The sequence below is a fragment of the Plecotus auritus genome (genome assembly GCF_963455305.1).
Source record: "Plecotus auritus genome assembly, chromosome: 1".
Lineage (NCBI taxonomy): Eukaryota > Metazoa > Chordata > Mammalia > Chiroptera > Vespertilionidae > Plecotus > Plecotus auritus.
The window spans coordinates 125,374,030-125,400,202 of NC_137770.1; the positions used below are offsets into that span (position 1 = coordinate 125,374,030).

Sequence of the window (26,173 nt, forward strand, 5' to 3'; positions counted from 1 at the left end):
TCACAGCTTTCTTTTTCTTTTTGTTCTTATTAATTCACCTCCACTCCTCCAAGTGTGCTCACATTGGAATTCTGTTAGTATCGTCTTCTTGCAGAAGTCTTCTGGAGCTTTTTGACCATTGTTCTAGATTGGTTACTCTAAGCATCTTAAAATGCCTCTTTGTTGTTATCCTGAAAGTTCCCTTTATCCCTCTCTGTGTTGGATTCTTTGTCCTGGATTTCATACTTTCTTTGTCTTGGTTGGTGGAATTATGAGCTATAGAAGCATAATGAGAGGGATGTGTAGAAGGTAAAGTTTTTGAGGTATCCAATGTATAAAAATGATTTTACTCTTATACCTAATTAATAGTTAGGCTTGCTATAAAATTCTAGTTTGAAACTGTTTTCCTAAGACTTTAAAGGTATTCGTACATTATATTAACTTCCAGGTTTGATTTTGAGAAGTCTGATGTCATTTTGATAGTTAATATTTTATAGGGAACTTGTTTTGTCTCTCGGTAAACTTGTGGATTTTTTTTCTTCTGTTTTCCAGAATTTCACAATGTTGTAGGTCCGTGAGGATGTTTTTTATCCATTATGCTGGATATTTTATGGGCCTTTTTAATTTGGAAACTCCCATTTCTGAGAAATTTTCTAGACATATTTCTCAGAAAACTATCTGCCCTCTGGTTTTTGTTTCTGTTGTTGCTTCCTTTTCTTTCTTTTTTTTAAAAAAATATATTTTATTGATTTTATAGAGGAAAGGAGAGGTGAGAGAGATAGAAACATCAATAATGAAAGAGAATCATTGATTGGCTGTCTCCTGCACGCCCCCTACTGGGGATCGAGCCCACAACCCAGGCATGTGCCCTTGGCCGGATTCGAACCTGGGACCTTTCAGTCCGCAGGCTGACGCTCTGTCCATTGAGCCAAACCAGCTAGGGCTCCTTTTCTTTCTTTTTTGTAATTGTACAATCCTCCAATTTTCTATTTTCAACTCCATCATTTTGTTTTATATTCTGAAGGATTTCCTCAACTTGATCTTTCAATCCTCCCACTGAATTTATTATTATTTTTTTCTTCTATCATGTTTTAATTTAAGCTCTTTTGGTTCTTGGAATTTTTTTTTTTTTTTAATCCTCATCCGGGGATATTTTTCCATTGATTTTTAAGAGAGTGGAAGGGAGGAGGAGAGGTGAGAGAAAAACATCGATGTGAGAAAGACACATCGATTGGTTACCTCTTGCAAGCACCCTGACCAGGGCCAGGGATTGAGCCTGCAACCGAGGTATGTGTCCTTAACTAGAATCGAACCCAGGACCCTTCAGTCTGCAGGCCAAAGCTTTATCCATTGAGCCAGCTGGCCAGTTTTGAATGTTACTTTTTAAAAACTTCCTTCTCTAGTTTCTCTATACTGAGAGTAGTTTGGATGTATTAAATTTTATTTAGTATCCTTTTCCTGCAGGTCTTCTCCAAGCTTTTTATTTATTTATTGGTTTTGTCTCCAGCTTTCATGCTAATGTCTAGTGATCCTTGATTATCTGTTCACATTTTATAGTAGAGCATTAAAAGGCTGATTGGGAGTTCTCTGTGGGGAATTGTAAAATGATCTCTATAGGCCATTTTGTGTGGAACTCTTGATGTCTTTAGCTTTTTTCCTCTTCAGCTGGTCTTACTAGTATTTCCTTTTTTTTTTTTTTTAACAGTTTTTTTTTCTTTTATTTTTTAATTTTTATTGTTGAAAATATTACATATGTCTCCTTTTTTTCCCATCAGCCCCCTCCAGTCCAACTCCACACTCTGCCCTAGGCCCTCACCACCCCATTGTCTGTGTCCATGGGCCATGCATATATGCATATAAGGTCTTTGGTTGATTACCTCCCACCCACCCACCCTCCTGCGTCTTCCCTCCAAGATTCCACACTCTGTTCCATTTTTCCATGTCTCTGGATCTAGTCTGTTCATCAGTTTATTTTGTTCATTAGATTCCACATATGAGTGAGATAACATGATACTTGTCTCTCTCTGACTGACTTATTTCACTTAGCATGGTACATGCCAGGTCCCTCCATGCTGTCTCAAAGGGTAAGAGATTCTCCTTTTTTTACTGCTGCATAGCATTGCATGGTATAAATGTACCACAGCTTTTTTATTCACTCATCTACTGATGGGCACTTGGGCTGTTTCCAGAACTTAGCTATTGTAAATTGTGTTGATATGAACATAGGGGTGCATACATTTTCTGATTGGTGCTTTGGGTTTCCTAGGATATATTCCTAGAAGTGGGATCACTCAGTCAAATGGCAGTTCCATATTTAATTTTTTGAGGAAACTCCATACTGTTTTCCATAATGGCTGCAACGGTTTGCATTCCCACCAGCAGTGTACTAGGGTTGCCTTTTCTCCACATCCTCGCCAACACTTGTCATTGGTTGATTTGTTAATGATAGCCATTCTGACAGGTGTGAGGTGATACCTCATTGTTGTTTTAATTTGCATCTGTCTGATGATCAGTGACTTTGAGCATTTTTTCATGTTTCTTGGCCATCTGTATATCAGCTGGTCTTATTTCCTAGAAAAGATTCTTTTTCTCTCTTGCTTGTAAAATAAAGAGCTAGTTGTCACTTTTTAGGAGCCTAGTGGAAATAATTGGTGGGAGTCTCAGTATCCAGTCTTTCGTACATTTGCTTAATTGCCTGTTTTACATATGTTACCCCTACTTACAACTGTGCCACATTTTTCTCTAGTCCATAGATCTTCTTTCACTCTTTCTAGAGAATTAACTTCTGGCCTTCTGTTAAAGTGTGGAAGGGATAGTTACACAATGTTCAGAGTTGGAAAGAAGATATAGGGAAGTAACTGCTTCTTGATCAGACTTTCAGCCAGGCCTCCTCCTCTTTTTAATCCCATCTTAAACCCTTTTTATGGCAGTGCCTTATGGTATTATTTTTTTTAATTATTATTATTTTGTTGTTGTTGTTGTTAATCCTCACCCAAGGATATTTTTCCATTGATATTTTGAGAGAGTGGAAGGGAGGAGGAGAGACAGAGAGAGAGAGAGAAACATCTATATGAGAGAAACACATCGATTGGTTGCCTTCTGCACACGCCCCAACCAGGGCCAGGGATCTGGCCTGCAACCAAGGTATGTGCCCTTGATCGGAATCAAACCGGGGACCCTCAGTCCATGGCTGATGTTCTATCCACTGAGCTAACCTGGCTAGGGCATTGTGGTGCTATTTTTTAGCTTTTTATGGGTTACATAGTGTAAATTGATTTACTTTGCTCTTCTACTGTCAGCTCAGGATTCAGCTTCTTGAATTTGATCACTCATCCATTTATTTTCCAGCTTTCAAAATTTTGTTGTGATTTTCTCCTTCTACTCTAACATCTGTATTGATGAATAGAATTGACCTGTAATTTTCATTCCTCATAATGTTAATGTTCGATACTGGTTATATTCATAAGGAAAATTTAGAGGGTTCCTCCTTTATTGTTTTTAAATGTTTGATGGAATTCGCCTGTGTGGCCTAGTAGTCCTAGAGTTTTCTAAGACTTCGTCTGTTTTGTCTAAAGTTTGAAATGTATTGGCAAAAAGTTCATGATATTCCACTTAACTTAACATCCTCTGGAATATTTAATGACATCTCATACATGGTAGTTACTTGTGCCTTCCCTTTTTCTTGATTGGTCTGACCAGAGGATTTTCCGTTGTACTAATATCTGTAAAGACAAGGTTATTTATTATTAATCTCCTCTATTATATATGTGTTCTCTCTCTTCTTTGTTTTTTCATCATTCTACTTTTCTTTAGGATTAATTTGCAATTCTCTTACTGATTTCTTGAGATGGAATCTTAGTACATTGATTTTTTTTTCCCATTCCAACCTTTCTTTTCTAATATATATTGAAAGTAATAATGTTCCCTCTAAGCATGTCTTTGACTACATCTAAAAAGTTTTGTTATATATTGTTTTCATTATATTTCACACCACAATATGTTCTAATTTCCATTGTGATTTCTTCATCTATGCTTTGCTTAGAAGTATTAATTTCCAAACATATGGGCTTTTTGGTTATTTTTTTGTTACTGATTTCTAGCTTAATTTGCATAATGGTCATAAATGGTATTCTGAATTATCTCAGTCCTTTGATATTTGTTGTTTTAGCTTGCTTTATGACCAGCATGTTTATGGTCAGCTTAATTTATAAATGTTTCATATATACATGAAAAAAGTATCTGTTCTACAGTTTTAGAGTGCATTTCTTTTTTTTTTAATTTAATAAATCTTTATTGTTCAGATTATTACAATTGTTTCTCCTTTTTCCCCCCATAGCTCCCCTCCACCCGGTTCCCACCTCACCCTCTGCCCTTACATCCCCCCCACTGTCCTCATCCATAGGTGTACAATTTCTGTCCAGTCTCTTCCTGCACCCGCCATACCCTTTTCCCCCTGGAAATTATCAGTCCACTCCCTTTCTATGCCCCTGATTCTATTATATTCACCAGTTTATTCTGTTCCTCAGATTTTTAATTCACTTGATTTTTAGGTTCACTTGTTGATAGATATGTATTTGTTGTTCATAATTTTTCTCTTTACTTTTTTCTTCTTTCTCTTCTTTAAGAATACCCTTCAGCATTTCATATAATACTGGTTTGGTGGTGATGAACTCCTTTAGCTTTTTATTATCTGTGAAGCTCTTTATCTGACCTTCCATTCTGAATGATAACTTTGCTGGGTAGAGTAATCTTGGTTGTAGGTTCTTGCTATTCATCACTTTGAATATTTCTTGCCACTCCCGTCTGGCCTGCATAGTTTCTGTTGAGAAATCAGCTGACAATCGTATGGGTGCTCCCTTGTAGGTAATTAACTGTTTTTCTCTTTCTTTTAATATTCTCTCTGTCTTTTGCTCTTGGCATTTTAATTATGATGTGTCTTGGTGTGGTCCTCTTTGGATTCCTTTTGTTTGGGGTTCTGTGCACTTCCTGGACTTCTAAGTCTATTTCTTTCACCAGGTGGGGGAAGTTTTCGGTCATTATTTCTTCAAATAGGTTTTCAGTATCTTGCTCTCTCTCTTCTTCTGGCACCCCCATAATTCTGATGTTGGTACGCTTGAAGTTGTCCCAGAGGCTTCTTACACTGTCTTCAACTTTTTGGAGTCTTTTTGCTTTTTGCTTTTCCAGTTGGGTGTTTTTGCTTCTTTGTATTTCAAATCTTTGACTTGATTCTTGCGTTCCTCTAGTCTGCTTTTGGGTCTCTGTATAATATTTTTTATTTCAGTCAGTGTATGTTTAATTTCTAGTTGGTCCTTTTTCATATCTTCGAGGGTCTCGCTAAATTTATCAGCCTTTTCTAGGATATTCTTGAAAAGCCTTATAACCATGGTTTTGAATTCTATATCCAGTCGTTTGTTTTCCTCCATTTCTTTCATTTGTGATCTGTTTCTTTGTCTCTGCATTTTGGCTGATTCCCTGTGTTGACAGAGTGGCTTTGTGTGCTTGGTGTCCTATAGGGCCCAGTGGCTCAGCCTCCCCAGTTACCTGAGGTGGACACTCTTGGTGCACCCCTTTGTGGACTGTGTGTACAGCCTTGTTGTAGTTAAGTCTTGATTGTTGTTGAAATTGACCTCCAGGCCAGTTGGCTGTGAGGATCAGCTGTGTCTGCGCTGGGAGAAGTTCAGTGCTGGAGAAAGCCTTATAGGATCAGACTTGCAAAATTGCAAAAGCCTCTGTGCTCAGCTTGGATTTGGCAGAGTCTCAGGGTGGAGCAGACAGTCTTGGCTTCCCGTCAGCCCTGCCCTTGCGCGCGCACCTCCAGACCTCTGCCTTCCGCAGCTCCCCTGAGTTTCCGCCTGACAGTCCAGATTCCCCCCATGAGAGCGTGGGTCCCCAGGGGCTCACCCAGAACTGGGGTTCAGTGCAGTCAGAACTGGGGTTCAGTGCAGTCAGGAGCTTCCAACTCCCTTCCGCTAGGGAAAGCCTGCGGCAACCTCCGCATTCAGTCTTCTCTGTGAGCACTCGCACGCGTGCCTCCAGACCCCTGCCCGCTGCGGCTCCTCCGAGTCTCCATGTGCCTTTCTCTCTACCTGACAGTCTAGACTCCCCCTGTATGAGCCTGGGTCATTGGGGTTTCGCCCGCAACTGGGGCTCAGTGCAGTCGGAACTGGGGTTCAGTGCAGTCGGGGGCTTCCTTCCCCCTCCCGCCAGAGAAAGTCAGCCAGGCACTCAGCCGCCCTTCCTCTCTGCGCGCGTGTCTCCGTACCTCAGCCCTTTGCCGCTCCTCTGATTCTCCGTGAGCTTTTCTCTTTCCTTCTAGTTGTAGAATTTCCACTCAGCCAGCCTTCCTGTGGTTCTGGATAATGTCCGTTCTGTCTTTTAGTTGTAGTTTTGAAATTGTTGTGCGAGGCAGCAGTTTAGGTGCTTACCTATGCCACCATCTTGGTTTCTCCTCTGGAATGCATTTCTTTAAATATCAACTAGGTCATATTAACCATGTTGTTCAAATCTTTACTAATCCTTACTAATTCTTTTTTTTTTTTTAATGATTGTTTTCTCAATTACTGAGAAAGGTGTGTTAAATATCACACAATTGTGGATTTGTCTGTTTCTCCCTTTACTTCTGCCAGTTTTTGTTTTATATATATGAAGCCATGTAATTAGGTGATACAATTATAGAAGTTATATCTCCCTAGTGAATTGAGCCATTTATTAATGTTAATGAAATGTCCTTTTAACTTATTTTCTCCCATGTGAGATACTAAAACTGTATCAGGTTCACTTGGTTAGTATGTGCATGATACATCTTTTCCCATCATTATAGGTCAGACTTTTTTTAAATTAATTAATTTTAAAAAAATCTTTATTGTGGAGGGTATTACAGGTGCCCCTTTCATTCCCCCCATTCCTCCCTCCAACCAGGTCCCACCCTGCCCCAGGCCTTCACCACCCTATTGTCTGTGTTCATAGGTAATGTATACATGCATGTAAGATCTTTGGCTAATCTCTTCCTGCCCCCTTCCCCCATCCTTCTGAGATTCAGCAGTGTGTTCCATGCTTCTGATTCCATTTTATACACCAGTTTATTTTGTTCATTAGATTTCTTGTTTATTTTGATCTGTAGATTCAATTATTGATAAATATGTATTTATTGCCATTTTAATGTTCATATTTCTTCTCTTCCTCCTCTTCTTCACCCTTCAAAATTTTATGTAATACTGGTTTGGTGGTGATGAACTCCTTTAGCTTTTTCTTGTCTGTGAAACTCTTTATCTGACCCTTAATTCTAAATGATAGCTTTGCTGGGTAGAATAATTTGGTTGTAGGTCCTTGCTATTCATCACTTTGAATATTTCTTGCCACTCCCTTCTCGCCTGCAAAGTTTCTGTTGAGAAATCGGGACAGTCGTTTGGGCGCTCCCTTGTAAGTAACTTTCTGTTTTTAAGATTTTCCCGTTGTCTTTAACCCGTGGCATTTTAATTATAATGTGTCTTGATCTGGGCCTCTTTGGGTTCCTCTTGTTTGGGACTCTCTGTGCTTCCTGGACTTGTAAGTCTATTTCTTCCACCAGGTAGGGGAAGTTTTCTGTCATTATTTCTTCAAATAAGTTTTTAATATCTTGCTTTCTCTCTTCCCCTTCTGGCATTCCCATAATGCGAATACTGGTAAGCTTAAAGTTGTCCCACAGGCTCTTCATACTAGCTTCACATTTTTTATTCTTTTTTCTTTTGCTCTTCTGATTGGGTGTTTTTTGCTTCCTCATATTTCAAATCGTTAATTTGATTCTCAGAATTTTCTACTCCACTGTTGAATCCCAGTAAATTATTCTTTATTTCAGTTAGTGTATGCTTAATTTGTGACTGATCCTTTTTCATGTCTTTGACATTCTCACTAAGATCCTTGAAAGTCTCACTAAGTTACTTGGAGTTCCTTGAAGCTCTCATTAAGATCCTTGAGTAACCTTATAACAGTGGTTTTGTACTCTCTATCCAGTAGTTTGCTTACTTCCATTTTTTTTCGTTTGTGACATGTTTCTTTGTCTCCACATTTTGGCTGCTTCCCCATGTTTGTTTCTATGTATTAGGTAGAACTGCTTTGTCCCTGGAATTCGTAGAGTGGCCTTGTGTAGTAGGTGTCCTATAGGACCCAGTGGCTCACCCTCCCCAGTCACCTGAGCTGGGCCCGCTAATTGCGCCCCTGTGTGGGCTTTGGGAAGTCTTATAGTTGCTCCTTGATTGCTGTTGGTATCACGGGGAGAAATTGACTTCCAGGCCAATTGGCTGTGAGGACTAGCTGCAACTACAGTGGAAGAGCCAGTTGTGCAGGAGACACCCCTATGGAACATGACTTGCTTCAGTGGGGGTTTTGATGCTCACTGACTCTGCACCTTGAGTGTGATGCTTGTGGATGTGTAGAGTTGTAATCTGGTATGGTCTGAAGCTGTCCACTGTATGCACTGGCTCTGGGGCCACCCGGCAGGAGCTACAAAGAGGTCTGTAGATGGCTGCTACTTGCATTGGGCTTGTGAAGTGCCCAAGTGAGGCTCAGATATGAACCAAGGCAGGCTGGTGCTAGTGCCAGGTCTTGGGCCTTTTATTGTAGGTTTGGGGCACACTGATGCCAGCTGCTGCTTGTTTGAGAGATTTTAGCAAAGTCTGAAGCCTGAGGGATAGAATCTGAGTAAGTTCATGCCCCAGCCATTTAAGAGGAACACCTGGGTCTCCAGCAGCCTCTGTGTTACTCAGCCACAATCCCCACTGGTTTTTACAGCCCAAAGTTATGGAGACTTCTCTTCCCAGCTCTGGAATTCTGGGCTGGGGATCTGGTGTGGGGCTGGAACCCCTTGCTCCTCACAGGAGGCCTCTGCAGAGATTATCTCCCTCCCAAATAAAGAAACCCCACATCTATTCTGCATCTCCACCCCTTCTGCCAGTCTTGGTGTGCTTTCTTCTTTACTTCTGTAGTTGTAGGACTTCCATTCAGCCAGCTTTCAGGTGGTTCTGAATAATTTTTTTTTTTTTGTATTTTATTTGTAATTTTGATATGGTTGTGGGATGTGGTGAGTACCAGTGTTTACCTATGCTGCCATCTTGGTTCTCTCTTTAAATCTAGTTTAGTCTTTTTACATCCTTGTTTTCCAGCATGACAGTCTTTGCATTTTACCTAGAGTATTTATAAACTTACATTTATACTAATGTAATGTCTGATATATATTTAGGTTTAGATCTACCCTTCTTGCTGTTTGCTTTCTATTTGTCCCATTTGTCCTGTATTCTTTTTTATTGCCTTATTTTGATTGATTGTTGGCTTTTTTTTTGAGGGTGGGGGAGCTTGTTAGTTATATATTCCTTTACTAGCATGATTACAAATACATCCTTGATTTATCTGTCTCGTTTTCTTTGTCCTTCTGGGTTTTACAAACTTGTTTACCATCTATAGCAGAGTGGCTACATTAATTTTAATATATCCATTCAGCAATGAGGAAAGTACATTTTTAAGTGGAAAAAAATGCAGAACAGTGTGTACTGTATTGAAAAAAAGGTTTAGAATAAGTATTTTATTTTAGCTTTTGTATGTATAAAAATACTCTGAAGAGGGTTACACAGGAAGCTAATTACAATGCCTCCCTATCTGGTAGTGATGGTAGGAACTGAATAGATGTAGGATCTCTCACTATACCTTTTAATAAAATTTTTAAAATTTTTGAACCATACACACACACAAAGCAAACACATAAAATGTCTCAAAGTCCTTAGGTTTATCTTTCTTTTAGTATATAGGAATAAAGTCATTTTGCTCTTATATTTTGGGGGATATGAGGGAGTTTAGTTAATGCCTATGCTACACCTTTATCATCTCTAACAAGAAGTTTTTAAATTATTGATTAAATCATGCAAAAGATTATCTTGCTGGTCATATGTAATATAGCAAATATTTATGTTCATTGTTTTGCATGTCATTTTCTAAATGTCATACAAATATATACTCATTACTTTTTATTGTGATGGTACATATTAATTATGAAAACTCAGATTACTTTGTCTCTTGAGAAAAGTTACACTTGGTAGGCAATATTTGGTCTTTCGTATAAAAGTAAGTGTAAAGAATATCATATAGGTAAGCATTCAGTTGATTGAGGACAAAATGGGAAAATAACTTTTCCTTCTTTCTTACCAGTGGTCTCAAAACCTATCTATATTCCCACTGAAAGAAAGCTAAACCTAGGGACCTTGAGACATTTTATGCTTTGGCTTTGTATAATTCATTGTTATAAGTTACCCTTGTGTTTAAGAGGGCTATCTATATGAGAGGGATTTAAGGAGAGAGAGAAAAAAAAAAATATATATATATATATATATATATATATATGTATTTTTAATATTTTTATTGATTTCATAGAGGAGGGGAGAGTGAGAGATAGAAACATCAGTGATGAGAGAGAATCGTCGATCACTGCCTCCTCATGCCTCCCTCTCCCAAGTCTTCAACCTGGCCATGTGCCCCAACCAGGAATCCAATTGTGACCTCCTGGTTCATAGGTCAGTGCTCAACCACTGAGCCACACCAGCTGGGCCATATATGTGTATTTTTTTCTTTTTGTTTTAAATTTACTGATTTTAGAGAGGGAGGGAGAGGGAGAGAGAGTTAGAAACATCAATGATGGGAGAGAATCATTGATCAGCTGCCTCCTGCACACTCCTTACAGGGATCGAGCCCGAAACCAGGGCCATGTGCCCTGACCAGGAATCAACTGTGACCTCCTCGTTCATAGGTCACTCAACCACTGAGCCACACCAGTAGGACAGAACATATATTTTTCAAATATAGAATTTAGTTGCTTTCTTCTCAGACAATCTTAAGAATGTCCTGGGCAATTTATATTATAAGTTTTCAATAAAATTCAACTTCATTCCTTAAGAAAAATTAAACCTTAAAGTTGTCTTAACCTACACAGGATAGCCTCCTGTTTTTGTCTTTGTTTTTTCTTTGTAAAAAAAGGGGGGGGGTTGTGAATTTAGGCAACTATATAGGAAAAGAAATGTTAACTTTTTTTATTTCAATTCGGTAGGTTTGAGAAATTTTTGTGGTTCATTAGCTCAGAGAACTATCTAATTATAGGAGGACGAGATCAGCAACAGAATGAAATAATTGTGAAAAGATACTTGACACCAGGTAGGTATGATTAAAATTCTAAAGAATATTTTCTTAAGTAATTAGATCAGTTATCTCAATATTAGCTATAGATTTTCATTTTAAACTTCTTTGACAAATTGAGTTAGTAGAAAGAGTTTGATGCTTGGTGGTTTATAGTTTGACACTTAATTATCATCTTAAGTGAATATTTCTAAAGTAGTAATGCTCAGCTAATCTGCAGTGTTGAACTTTTGATTCTTTGCTACATTAACATATTAATTCTCCAAAATCATAGCTCAAATTTTTAAAAGCTTAATTTTTCAGTGCTGAAGTTTATAACCTTTTTTAACATTTAAAAAAGGACTGAAGCCCTGTGGGGTAAGGCCTCTCATTTTTTGTTTGCTGATAATCACCACCTCACTGTGGCTAAACCCTCAGTGTGGGTATCAGAAATCAATAATCAATACCAGAACTCATCGAATGACCACTTAAGAGTCCTAACCACGGAAGAAAGCAGCAGGAATCAGGTTACATGGTGCCCAGGGCTTGGTCTCTGTCTTTTCTAGCTCTGTTCATTATGAGTTGAGCCTGTTATGGAGCATATGGGTTTTTCTCACTGAGTTTCAAACCCAGATAACCTGTCCACAGCAAGCAATGGCTGCTCATTTTACCTGTTAGGAACCATGCATTTTCCTTTTCTCTGGTTGACCATTTACTCTTGTGTTCATCTGTTTGTTCCTTTAGTTCATTTGATGCTCTCACATACTTAGAATAAAACTGGAAGACCTTATCATGGCTTACAAGGATCCTGGCTTCTTTTCCAGCTTCCTTTCTTACCACTCTCACCTCACTCTGGCCTCCTGACTGCTCTTCATACATGTCAAACATCCATAGTCCTCAGGATCTTTGCACTTGCTAGGATGACTCATCTGCTCCATCTGTCTCTAACCCTTCCAGCAGGCTAGTCTGGGCTTGCTTACATGGTAACTCAGCAAATTTCTGAGAGAGGAAGCACACAAGACTTCTCAAGGCCTAGGTTGGGAACTGGCACTTAGTCACATATGCCACATTTTTTTTGGCCAAGGCAGGTCATGAGGTAGGCCCAGATTCAAGGTATGGGGACATGGACTCCACCTCTTTTTTTTTTTTTCTTTAATTTTTTTTATTATTATTTTTTAATTTATTGGGGTGGACTCCACCATTGATGGGAAAAGCTTCAGTCACAAAGCAAAGAGGTGTAGATAGAGGGAGGGAGAGGAATTGTGATCATTTTTGTAATCTACCGTATTAACTTTCTATAAGGAGGCCTATAAGAAATCTCCCAGGGATAGGAGATGGAATTAATATGTGTTCTTATCACTTTTAGGTTTATTAAACACTAAATAAATAATTGTAACAAAACATGATTTAGAGTATCATTTCTTCTTTTTAAGGGGACATTTATGTACATGCTGATCTTCATGGAGCTACTAGCTGTGTCATTAAAAATCCAACAGGTATTATATTCTTTCTATTCAGAACTTTAATTCCTTTTGTTAAAATATTTTAATATAACTATAAGACAAAAATTGTTAATAGAGATAAAGGACACTTTATAATGATAAAAGAGTCAATACATCAGTAAGATATAACCATTATAAATACATATACACTCAACAACAGGGCCCTAGAATACATGAAGCAAAATCTGACAGAATTAAAGGGAAAAATAGATAATTTAGCAATTATATTTCACTTTCAATCATGGATAGAATAACTAGATATAAGACCAACAAAGAAATTGAAGATGTGAACAACACTAAGTTAACTAGATCTAATACATCTCTAGTATACTCCACCAAATAACAATAGATTCTCATTCTTCTCACGTACACACGGAACATTCTCCAGGAGAGACCATATGATATTCATAAAAAAGTCTCAATAAATTTTAAAACTATTGAAATCATACAAAATAAGTTTTCTGACCATAACGGAGTGAAATTAGAAACCACTAATAGAAGAGATTTGGAGAATATACACATGTATGAAAATTAAAGCACACACTCATAAATATGGATCAAAGATGAAATCTTTTGGGGGGTATTAGAAAATACTTTGAGATGAGTGAAATGAAAACAATGTATCATAACTTAGGAGATGCAGCTAAAGCAGTGCTTAGAGAGAAATTTATGGTGGTAATGCCTATAATAAAGAAGAATGATTTCAAATCAATAACAAAAATATAATCATTAAAATCTAGAAAAACGAAAGCAAATAAAGGTCAGATTCCTAAAATTAGGAACAAAAGAGGGGTCATTACTATCAACTTCACAGAAATCAAAAGAATTATGAGGGAATTCTATGATTAGTTGTATAGCAGCAAATGAGATAAACTGGGAAAATTCTTAGACATAAACTACCAAAACTGGCCTAAGGTGAAATAGAAAATCAAAACAAACCTATAATAAGTAAAGAAATTGAATTAGTAATTTAAAAAAACCTACTCATAAAAGAAATCTCAGGCCCACATGGCTTCACTGGTTAAATCTACCAAACTTTTAAAGAAGATTAAACCTCAGTCTTTCACAAAGTCTTCCAAAAAATAGAAGAGATGGGAACACTTTCTAACTCAGCGGTCGCCAACCCGTGGTCCGCGAGGTCCGAAAGGTTGGTGACTGCTGTTCTAACTCTTCTATAAGACCGTTTTACCTTAATAACAAAATCAGACAGACATAACAAGAAAACTACAGATCAATATCACTTACGAATATAGACACAAAAATCCTCAATAAAATATTAGGAAACTGAATCTAGCATCATGTTAAAAGTATTATACACCATGACAAAGTGGGATTTATCCCAGGCGTGCAAGGTTTGTCTTATGATTGAAAATTAATTAATGTAGTAAAGTATAATAGCATAAAGGATAAAAATCACAGAATTATTTCAATTGATGCAGAAGAAGCCTTTGGCAGTAATCCAACACCCACTTGTGAAAAAAGCATTCAACAAACTAGGAATAGAAAGGAATTTCCTCAACTTGGTAAAGAGCAGCTATGAAAAACCCACAGCTAACCATCGTACTTAATGCTCACAGACTGAAAGCTTTCCCCTAAGATCATAAACGAGATAAGCATGGCTATTATTGCTGCTTCTGTTCCATGTTTATGGAGGTTCTAAATAGGTCATTAGGCAATAAAAAGAAATTAAAAATATCCCAGTTGGTAAGGAACAAATAAAACTATATTAATGGATACAGGACTTAGGGGATTATGGAAATGTCCTGGAATTAGTGATAATGGTTCCATAGCTTTATGAACATACTAAAACCCATTGAATTTTACAGAGCGGGCAAAAGTAAGTTTATAGTTGTTCATGTGGGAAATAATCTTATATAATAAGAGGGTAATATGCAAATTGACCCTAACGGTGGAACGACTGGTCGCTATGATGTGCACGGATCACCAGGGGGCAGACGCTCAACACAGGAGCTGCCCCCTGGTGGTTAGTGCGCTCCCACAAGGGGAGCTCTGCTCAGCCACAAGCCGGACTGACGGCTGCAAGCTCAGTGGCGGTGGCGGGAGCCTTTCCCACCTCATCAGCGCTAAGATGTTTGAGGGCTCCCAGGCTGCCAGAGGGGATGTTTGACTGCCAGCTTAGGCTCAGTCCCCTGGGGAACGGGCCTAAGCTGGCAGGTGGACATCCCCCGAGGGCTCCTGGGCTGCCAGAGAGATGTCGGGCTGCCAGCTTAGGCCCGATCCCCTGGGGAGCGGGCCTAAGCTGGTAGGTGGACATCCCCCAAGGGGTCCCGGACTGTGAGTGGGTGCAGGCCAGGCTGAGGGACCCCCCCGCCAAGTGCACAAATTTTCATGCATCGGGCCACTAGTACAATAATCCTATCTAATAAAAGAGTAATATGCAAATTGACCGTCAGTCCAACACACAAGATGGCTGCCACAAGATGGCCAGCAGGGGAGGGCAGTTGGGAGGGACCAGGCCTGCAAAGGAGGGCAGTTGGGGGGGACCAGGCCTGCAGGGGAGGGCAGTTGGGGGCAATCAGGCCTGCAGGGGAGGGCAGTTAGGGGTGACTGGGATGGCAGAGGAGGGCAGTTGGAGGCGACCAGGCCTGCAGGGGAGGGCAGTTGGGGGGGACCAGGCCTGCAGGGGAGGGCACTTGGGGGTGACCAGGCCTGCAGGGGAGGACAGTTGGGGGGGACCCAGGCCTGCAGGGGAGGGCAGTTGGTGGGGACCAGGCCTGTAGGGGAGGGCAGTTGGGGGTGGGACCAGGCTGGCAGAGGAGGGCAGTTGAGTGGGACTAGGCCTGCAGGGGAGGGAGTTGGGGGGCCGGGCCGGCAGGGGAGAGCAGTTCGGGGCGACCGGGCTGGCAGGGAAGGGCAGTTAGGGGTGACCAGGCTGGCAGGGGAGGGCAGTTAGAAGCAATCAGGTCAGCAGGGGAGCAGTGAGGTGTCGATTAGGCTAGCAGGGGCGTGCTTAGGGGGTGATCAGGCTGGCAGGCAGAAGCAGTTAGGGGAAATCAGGTAGGCAGGCAGGTGAATGGTTGGGAGCCAGCAGTCCGGGATTGTGAGAGGGATGTCCCAGATTGGAGAGGGTGCAGGCTGGGTTGAGGGTCATCCCCTGCCCGCCCCCCCCCGTGCATGAATTTCGTGCACCGGGCCTCTAGTAAATAATACAGGAAGAAACTCTGTATTCACATACAACTATAAACCTACTTCTGCCCAAACCTGTATATTTTTAAAGGGTCAATTTTATGTTATGTGAGTTATATCCCAATTTTAAAATATTTGAAATATAACTAGGGATTTGTTATTAATATGCTCTTCATTTTGATGATTTAGTCCTAGTTGGCAAACTCTTTAGTCAACAGAGCCAAATATCAACAGTACAACAATTGAAATTTCTTTTGAGAGCCAAATTTTTTAAACTTAAACTTCTTCTAATGCCACTTCTTCAAAATAGACTCGCCCAGGCTGTGGTATTTTGTGGAAGAGCCACACTCAAGGGGCCAAAGAGCCGCATGTGGCTCACGAGCCACAGTTTGCCAACCATGGATTTAGTCAATCTGTAATAATTCTGGAAGTCTTCAAACTTTAAATAGATTGTTTAAATTATCCTTTTTGGAATGAGGTTAGATTTACTGACATAAGAGAGAAGTAATTTCTTTTCTAATTTGTTTTGTTTACTTAGACCATTTAAAAGCCTGCTGTAAATACATTTTAATAAAAAATAGTAACTTTTTATAATATTGAAAAAAATGTAGTACTGGTATTTAAAATATGAGAAGATGAAACCTGTCACGCATGTGATTTTCATATCTTGCTCTGTGGAAAGTCTGTACTTGGTACTGAAGCATTGTAGCATTGTTATTACAGGTGAACCAATTCCCCCTCGAACCTTGACTGAAGCTGGCACAATGGCACTTTGCTACAGTGCTGCTTGGGATGCCCGAGTTATCACTAGTGCTTGGTGGGTGTACCATCATCAGGTAATAACGGCTATGGTCCTTTTCTTAATTTATTAAGAACTACCATGTACCAAATTTTGGGGGTATATAGTTTAAGTGAACAAGGCTGAGTACCTCCCTACCTTGATGGAGCTGACATTTTGATGGTGGAGAAAAATACATAATGCCAGGTAGCAATTGCTATAAAGATTTTTTTAAGGAGATAGTGATAGGGGCTGCCATTCTGAATAAAGTATCTGGGAAGGTAAGATTTGAGCAACAGAGACCTAAATGAAGAGAGAGTGATCCCTGCAATTACACAGGATAGAGAGTGTTCTAATTATGACGGACATACTGACCTAAAACATCTTTTTCCTATTCATACTTGTTGGAATTTTCTGAATTCTTTTTGGCCTTTCCAGAAAAGTAGGTATATCCAGTGGTTTTGTACTCACTCAATTTTAGTGATTGTCCCTTTTTAAATATAAATATATATATATATATATATATATATATATATATATATATATATTTTTTTTTTTTTTTTTTTTTTTTTCAGACAGAAAGGGAGAGAGATAGAAACATCATTGATGAGAGAGAATCATTGATCGGCTGCCTCCTGCACACCCCCTACTGGGGATCAAACCTGAGACTCTTCAGTCCACAGGCTGACGCTTTATCCACTGAGCCAAACCAGCTAGGGCTAGTGATTATCCTTCTTTATGGTTATGCTATTTTTTGTGATGATACTTCATTCCACATTTGACTTCACACTGCTATTGATACACATTTTCAAGAATTATAATTAACTAGAGGCCCAGTGCATGAAATTTGTGCACGGGTAGGGTCCCGTGCCTGGCCTGTGATCAGGGCCGATCGGGGCCTTCCGGCTGCTGGCCGCGGCCTTCCTTCCCCAGTTGCTGGCTGTTATCCAGGGCCTGCCTTCCCCAGCTGCCAGCCGGGGCCTTCCTTTGTTCCGCGCCGCCCCCTGGTGGTCAGCGTACATCATAGCGAGTGATCAAACTCCTGGTCAAACTCCCATGGGGTCAATTTGCATATTAGCCTTTTATATAGATAGAACCATTTGCATATTAGCCTTTTATATAGATAGATAGATAGATAGATAGATAGATAGATAGATAGATAGATAGATAGATGATAGATAGTGATATACTTTTGTAAGGTCCAAAAGCATGTGGTAAAAAGAATTCAATACCATTATCCTTCCTTACATTTTTGTTTCATTTTTATATTATATTATTTTCTGCTATGCAGTGATACTGGATTTTTAGGAAATTAATATCACTTCTGAGATTAGGTTTTCTGCCTCAGTCTTGTTATAAAAGTGACTTTAATTCTTTTATGAGTAGGTTTTTTAGTATGTTTTTAATCCCTTGCATAACTATGATTAATAAAGATACTCTCAGATTTAGAGGTTTCACAGATATCCTATATAATAAAGATGTAATATGCAAATTGACCATCATGCCCTCACAAGATGGCTGCCTATGACCAGGCCAGCAGGGGGGTTAGTAAGGGATGACCAAATGACTGAACAAGCAGGCTGCGTGGGGCGACCAGGCCGGCGGGGGGGTTAGTGAGGAATGACCAAACGACTGAACAGCAGGCTGTGTGGGGCGACCAGGCCAGCAGGGGGGGTAGTTGGGGGCGATTAGGCTGGCAGGGGGGGCAGTTAGGGGCAACCAAGCCAGCAGGGGAGACAGTAAGGGGTGACCAGGCTGACGGGGGGACAGTTAGGAGCAACCAGGCTGGCAGAGAGGGGACAATTGGGGGTGACCTGGCCGGCAGGAGGGGCAGTTAGGGGCAATCAGGCCAGCACACAGAGGCAGTGAGGGGCGATCAGGCCAGCAGGGCGGGGGCAGTTAGAGGTGACCAGGCAGGCAGGCAGGTGAGTGATTAGGATCCAGCAGTCCAGGATTGTGAGAGGGATGTCCGACTGCCGGTTTAGGCCCGATGCCCAGGATCGGGCCTAAACCATCAGTTGGACATCCCCCGAGGGGTCCCGGATTCGAGAGGGTGCAGGCTGGGCTGAGGGGACCCCCCCACCTCCGTGCACGAATTTCATGCACCGGATCTCTAGTATGATATATTTTTAGTTGTGGAATTATCTTGCTCACTTCCTATTTTTTCAAATTAGAATATATTTTAAAACCTGCTATCATTTTTATTTCCTAAAGTAAAAGATTATTTTATTATCAAAAAGAGTATCTCAAAAAAGAATTTTATTTAATATAGTTTTATTTTACTAAGTATAGTTGTATGGTAAACTTACTAAACTACTTCTTTGTTATATCTCACACTAGAGGAACAGTGTGGCCCAGTTCTGGCTCTAATCCAAGACATTTGAAAATTATCGATGTAGTATGTTCTAGTACAGTGGTTGGCAAACTGCGGCTCATGAGCCATATGCGGCTCTTTGGCCCCTTGAGTGTGGCTCTTCCACAAAATACCACGGCCTGGGCGAGTCTTATTTGAAGAAGTGGCGTTAGAAGAAGTTTAAGTTTAAAAAATTTGGCTCTCAAAAGAAATTTCAATCGTTGTACTGTTGATATTTGGCTCTATTGACTAATGAGTTTGCTGACCACTGTTGTAGTATGTTCTTTGTTGTTGTTTTTTTCATTGTTACAGCAAAGGGTATGTTTATCATTGAAGAGAGGTATACCATCAGCGTTGATAATTTTTGCTAAATTTGTAAACTTTGCAGGACATAACACTGCTTACTTGAATATGACTTTCTTCATTGAAAATAATTTTTAAACTATTTCTTAAGACAAAAGTATAATGTATTACTGTGTCCCTCAGGTGTCTAAAACAGCACCAACTGGAGAATATTTGACAACAGGAAGCTTCATGATAAGAGGTAATGATTGTCAGTGGGTTATAGGAACTGGTTTGAGGACCATCTGCTAATATTGTCAGAACAGACTCTTGTCTTGATTTCATACATTTGAAGTCTGTTATGAAATAAGAAAAATTACTATGCTGTGGCAAATTTAGCATTTGTCATGTCATCTCCATATATATTTTTATTGGTGAGACTGTACTTCACATAGTTTAAAGTTATAAGGGTAAGAAAGTATAACATGACCTTTTTTCCTAAAAAATGATTATTCAGGGTCTGATTAACCCAAAGGATGAGAGCAAACAATCATATTTTTCTATCTTAATTCCTGTTCCTTACATAATGCCAATTTCTGTAAATGGGAAATGTTCCTCTTGACAGAGAAAGACAAAACAAGTGTAACCATTGGTGTCAGATACCTTGCAAGCATATAATGAAGAAAACAGATTTGTAAAACATTTATGTACATTATCTTTTGTAGGAAAAAAGAATTTCCTTCCTCCGTCATATCTAATGCTGGGGTTTAGCTTCCTCTTTAAGGTACTCTTCATCTTCTTCATTATTATTTTTTTTAAATATGTTTTTACTGATTTTTAGGGAGAGATAGAAACATCAATGATGAGAATCATTGATTGGCTGCCTCCTGCAACGTAGGCTTGTGCCCTGACCAGGAATCAAACCATGCCCTCTGGTTTAAGGGTCAATGCTCAACCACTGAGCCATACCGGCCAGGCTCTTCATTATTTTTATTTTTTTTTTCTGATTTTCATTAGCCTCACTTAAAGTTCCATCAATGAAAAGGTATTATTTCCATAGGTAGATGAGTCTTGTGTTTGGAGACACCGAGGTGAACGAAAAGTCAGAGTGCAAGATGAAGACATGGAGACATTGGCGAGTTGCACAAGTGAACTCATATCAGAAGAAATGGAACAACTAGGTAGTTTACATACTTTAATAAAGTACCTAATAATGTTTTCTATTGTCTAGTTTTGGTTCTAAATTCTTACTTAGAAAATTATAGCTCCTTTTGGATAATTGAAGTTTTATTTACTGAATTTTGTTTTGGGACATGTTAAATATGCTTATAATCCTAGTGAATTATAAAGTAATTAGATCCATAACTAATACACTTGAGCACATATTTATATAATAAAACTTCAGTATTTATTGCGTAATTCATAAATATGAATGAGCACTTACTTGAGGGTTTAGAAGTGATGCAAAGATGAGTTCATAACAAGTACAATTTTCTTTAAGGTAATTTAGCTTGATTTAATAATATATTTGCTTCTAGTGGAGAGCAACTATGGTTACTAGAATAAATTTACCTATCTACCTGAATGAACTAAAGAAAATATCTAAGTTATAGTTATCTTTCTCGTGGGATCATTCTTTTTTGTGAGTAATATTGCATTGTTTCATTTACGACTACTGTTGTAACAAGTCTCTTTTTTTAAAATTTTCAATCTGTTCCTGATACTATATAAAGTGCTTTATTTACATTATATTTTATTGAATTCTCAAATCCATCCTTGTCAGGTGGGTGGTGGTATCTCATTTTATAGGTGAGGCAACTAGACAATATTACTAGATAGTATTTCTCTTGCCAGAGTGTGAACACATGCTGTGTGCCAGTTATATACCATGTTATCTAATTTCAGTTCTCACGTGCAAATTATAATAAAAGCAACAGAATTTGTAGAACTCTGTGGTCCTCCTTTTTGGAAATACCCTAACAAAGACAAGTTATAGTTTTTATTTTAGAAACTAAAGGCCTGGTATATGGATTTGTGCACTGATGGGGTCCCTTGGCCTGACCTGTGCCCTCTCGCAATCCGGGACCCCTCGGGGGATGTCAGATAGCCAGTTTCGGCCCAATCCCTACAGACCCGATTCAGACAGGAGGGAGACTGATCCCTAAAGGTCCAATCCAGACAGGAGGGAGCCCGATCCTGTGTGTTGAGTGTATGTCCTCTGGTGGTCAGTGCACGTCACAGCAACCAGTCATTTGGTCGTTTGGTTGCTTAGGCTTTTGCAATGTCCAAGAAGTTTATTGTGGTAAAGTGTATTGGAGATCATTTATTCCAACCAATTCATGGTACAGAGTATCCTTTTGTGTGAATCAGAGAAAACTGTGGGGATGAACAGGCATTTCCTGGTAATCTTTTGGAGAAACGGAATCAGTAGAATATTTTTTGAAGTTTTCAAGGAAATCATCTAGCTTTTTGTGGTGATAGCACTCTGACTTTTCTGATGGTAATTCTATAGATGGAGGAGACAGTAGCAGTGAAGAAGATAAAGAGGAATTACAGGAAACTCTTGTGGAAGTGGAATTCATGTCTCAGGTTGACCAGGAGGGTATTAATATTCATAGTGGTGGAGATGAGCTAAATGAAGAACTAATGCAGGAAGAAAGCTCCGAAGATGAAGGAGAATCTGAAGAGGTAGTAAAAGATCATGAATCTGTTGGTGAAATGAAAGATGAAGGGGGAGAGATATTAAATTATCCTGATACTACCATTGACTTGTCCCACCTTCAGTCCCAGAGGTAATTTTAAAACTATAATTGTAAGTTTTATTTTGTAAGTTGGGAATGATGACGAGTTAATCTTTAAAAAGATAATACTAAGAATTGACCTTAGTACTTTTACTCTGTTCTGTGACTTTATTATATTTTTTACAATTTGATTTGGAGGTCTGGTCTCTCAAGAAATTCCCAGGACCCAGGATGGAAAAATACAGTAAATACAAATTGACTAAACTAGGTCAAAATAGAAATAAGTAAACGATTATAAATGCTAATAATATAAGAAAGGCATTGCCATGAAAAAAATAAGGTGTTTGAGTCTTTAATGTCTTTAACTGATGACCAAATTAACAATACCATAGTTATAAAAGCATTATCATTGGAGTAGATAAGAATGGCTTAGTAGTCAGATCAGAATTGAGTCTCAGGGTGTATCCTTGGGCAAGTTGCTTTATGTCTAAGCTTCAATTTTCTTCTTGGTGAAAATTATTATCTGATTCATTGGATTTTGGTGAATATAATATGCATGTAAAGCATCTAGCTGTGCCTGGTACATAGTAAGTGTTCAATAGATGTCAGCTATTTAAGAATATATTTAAAAGCGTGAGGAAATAAGTAAGCAATTAGATTTTGTTTTTATAATTTGAAAATTTGTAGGATTGTCAGTAATTAAGGGTACGATATGGGAATGTTTTGGGACTTTGTAAATACATGCCTTCTACAGGCTAGTCAGTGGATTCCTCTTTTCATAGGCCCCTCCAGAAATTGGCTTCAAAAGAAGAATCTTCTAATATGGTAAGCTGTTTTCTAAGTTTTATGAAGAACAACATGTCCTTTTCAGTGAATAGAATAATTTTCTACTTTTCAGTTTTATTTTTTGTGGGTTTTTTTTTTGTTTGTTTTAATAAATCTTTATTGTTCAGATTATTACAATTGTTCCTTTTTTTTCCCCCATAGCTCTCCTCCACCTGGTTCCCACCCCACCCTCTGCCCTTACCCACCCCAATGTCCTCATCCATAGGTGTATGATTTTTATCCAGTTTCTTCACGCACCCCCCATATCCTTTCCCCCCGAGAATTGTCAGCCCACTCCCTTTCTATGCCCCTGATTCTATTATATTCACCAGTTTATTCTGTTCATCAGATTTTTTTATTCACTTGATTTTTAGATTCACTTATTGATAGATAAGTATTTGTTGTTCATAATTTTTATCTTTACCTTTTCCTTCTTCCTCTTCTTAAAGAATACCTTTCAGCATTTCATATAATACTGGTTTGGTGGTGATGAACTCCTTTAGCTTTTTCTTATCTGTGAAGCTCTTTATCTGCCCTTCAATTCTGAATGATAGCTTTGCTGGGTATAGTAATCTTGGTTGTAGGTTCTTGCTATTCATCACTTTGAATATTTCTTGCCACTCCCGTCTGGCCTGCATAGTTTCTGTTGAGAAATCAGCTGACAATCGTATGGGTGGTCCCTTGTAGGTAACTAACTGTTTTTCCCTTGCTGCTTTTAATATTCTCTCTTTGTCTTTTGCTCTTGGCATTTTAATTATGATGTGTCTTGGTGTGGTCCTCTTTGGATTCCTTTTGTTTGGGGTTCTGTGCGCTTCCTGGACTTGTAAGTCTATTTCTTTCACCAGGTGGGGGAAGTTTTCAGTCATTATTTCTTCAAATAGGTTTTCAGTATCTTGCTCTCTCTCTTCTTCTGGCACCCCCATAATTCTGATGTTGGTATGCTTGAAGTTGTCCCAGAGGCTCCTTACACTATCTTCATATTTTTGGATTTATTTTTCTTTTTGCTTTTCCGGTTGAGTGTTTTTTGCTTCTTTATATTTCAAATCTTTAACTTGATTTTTGCGATTCTCTAGTCTGCTATTAGATCTCTGTATAATATTTTTTATTTCAATCAGTGTATGCTTAATTTCTAGTTGGTCCTTTTTCATATCCTCGAGGGTCTTGCTAAATTTACCAGCTTTTTCTAGAAAATTCTTGAAAAACCTTATAACTGTGGTTTTGAACTCTGTAAGTCATTTGCTTTCCTTCATTTCTTTCATTTGTGATCTGTTTCTTTGTCTCCACATTTTGGTTGCTTCCCTGAGTTGATAGAGTGGCTTTGTGTGCTAGGTGTCCTATAGGGCCCAGTGGCTCAGCCTCCCCAGTTACCTGAGGTGGACACTCTTGGTGCACCCCTTTTATGGGCTATGTGCACAGTCTTGTTGTAGTTAAGCCTTGATTGTTGTTGGTATCCCTGGGAGGAATTGACCTGCAGGCCAGTTGGCTGTGAGGATCAGCTGTGTCTACGCTGGGAGAACTTCTGTGCTGGAGACACCCTTATGGGAGAAGACTTCCAAAAGCCTCTGTGCTCAGCTTGAATGGGGCGGAGTCTTAGGGCGGAGCAGACAGCATTGGTTTCCTGTCAGCCCTGCCCTAATAGGCCCCTGTGTCTCAGTGTCCCGTGGTAATCACTGCAAGCAGCTCTGAGAGAAAGCCACCCTCGAGTTCCGCCCACTGCCAGACAGTCCAGTTTCTCCCCGGATGAGTCTGGGTCCCCAGAGTCTCGCCCGGAACTGGAGTTCAGTGCAGTCGGGACCTTTTGTCTCCCTCCTGCTTGAGAAAGCCAGCCGCGTACTCAGTTGCCCGCCCTCTCTGCGCACGCGTCTCTGTATCTCTGCCTTCTGCAGTTCCTCTGAGTCTCAGTGTGCTTTTCTCTTTCCTGACAGTCCAGTTTCACCCCGTATGAGTCTGGCTCCCCAGAGTCTTGCCCGGAACTAGAGTTCAGTGCAGTCGGGAGCTTTTGTCTCCCTCCCGCTTGAGAAAGCCATCCGCGCACTCAGTTGCCAGTCCTCTTCGCGCGCGTATGCACACATCTCAGTACCTCTACCTCCTGCAGCTCCTCTGAGTCTCAGTGTGCTTTTCTCTTTCCTTCTAGTTGTAGAATTTCCCCTCAGCCAGCCTTCCTGTGGTTCTGGATGATGTCCATTTTGTCTTTTAGTTGTAGTTTTGAAATTTTTTTGCGAGGCAGCAGTTTAGGTGTTTACCTATGCCGCCATCTTGGTTTCTCCACCCAGTTTTATTTTTTGAAAAATTGGTAGTGATATTCTTTGTATTTGTTTTTCTTTTTAATAGAGTGACAATAAATTACAGAGCCGGAGGCATTTGTCAGCCAAGGAAAGAAGGTAAACTTATTTGTATTATCTAACTGAAAAGCATGTAGTTATTTTTTATCGACAATTTAGTTATGACAGATCACCTTGCTATTCCAAAGACCTCCCTTATTAAAATTGCCAAGATTTGCCATAAATCTTACTTAATTTTGTTGGGTTTTTTTGTTAATTCTTACCCGAGGATATTTTTCCCCCATTGATTTTTAGAGAGACTGGGAGGGAGGAAGGGAGATGGAGAGGGAGAGGCCAGGGATCAAATCTACAACCCAGAAACACATTCTTGTTTAGGAATCGAACCTTTGATGCTCTAACCACTGAGCGACACAGGCTAGGGCATAAAATCTTATTTCATTTTTAATATTTAGCTCTAAGAGGTTTTTCTGTTTTATACTTTAATCAGTGAGATGTGTCATATGACCTGAGACAGACCTTTTATTACATATATATGTATAATAGTGATTGCAATGTATTAAATTGAGAGACTAATTTTAGGATAATATTGACAAGAATAAGTAGGAACACTTGAAATTAATTAGGAAAGTTTTACGTAAGAGAAAACACTTTTTTTTAAGGATGCAGATATGAGTGTATTTTATTTTTCCCATCACCATTTATCCCCCATATATCCTCCTCCACCTCCCCCCACTCTCCTCCCCACCTGTAGTCACCACACTGTTGTCCGTTTTTAAATATAGCAGGCAAATAGAAAGGTAGAGGCAGAAGAAATGGGACAACTGAGACAACCACTCTAAGTGAGAAAGACTAAAGCTAGTATACAAAGAGGTAAAATATACAATTCATGCCATCAAGAAGCTTTTGAGCAAAACCCAAGGACACAGACTGTGGGTGATGAAGGCTTCGGGGGGAGAGGGCAATGGGGGAAAAAAGGGGACATATGTGATACTTTCAACAATAAAAATTTGTTTTTTAAAAAGAGAATGATATAAAATTTAAAATTCAGTTCCTCATCGTCGTGGTATGTTTCAGGTGCTTGATAGCCACATGTCTAAGTGGCTACTGTATTAATGAGGTACACCCAACCCTGTCTCTGTTATCTGGCTTCTTTT

The 26,173-nt window shown here is 39.4% G+C and overlaps 1 protein-coding gene across 5 annotated transcripts in view; it reads left to right on the forward strand.

The window, feature by feature from the left end:
• Positions 1–26,173, forward strand: part of NEMF (nuclear export mediator factor) — a 76,848-nt gene that overhangs the window by 38,489 nt on the left and 12,186 nt on the right. For all 5 annotated transcript variants that reach the window (XM_080656586.1, XM_080656587.1, XM_080656588.1 and 2 more), the window contains 9 exons: positions 11,045–11,148; positions 12,543–12,605; positions 16,482–16,594; positions 19,376–19,433; positions 19,897–19,955; positions 20,232–20,352; positions 21,684–21,963; positions 22,695–22,737; positions 25,069–25,118. In XM_080656586.1, coding sequence (XP_080512712.1) covers positions 11,045–11,148; positions 12,543–12,605; positions 16,482–16,594; positions 19,376–19,433; positions 19,897–19,955; positions 20,232–20,352; positions 21,684–21,963; positions 22,695–22,737; positions 25,069–25,118 — 891 coding nt within the window. The remainder of the gene's footprint in view (positions 1–11,044; positions 11,149–12,542; positions 12,606–16,481; positions 16,595–19,375; positions 19,434–19,896; positions 19,956–20,231; positions 20,353–21,683; positions 21,964–22,694; positions 22,738–25,068; positions 25,119–26,173) is intronic.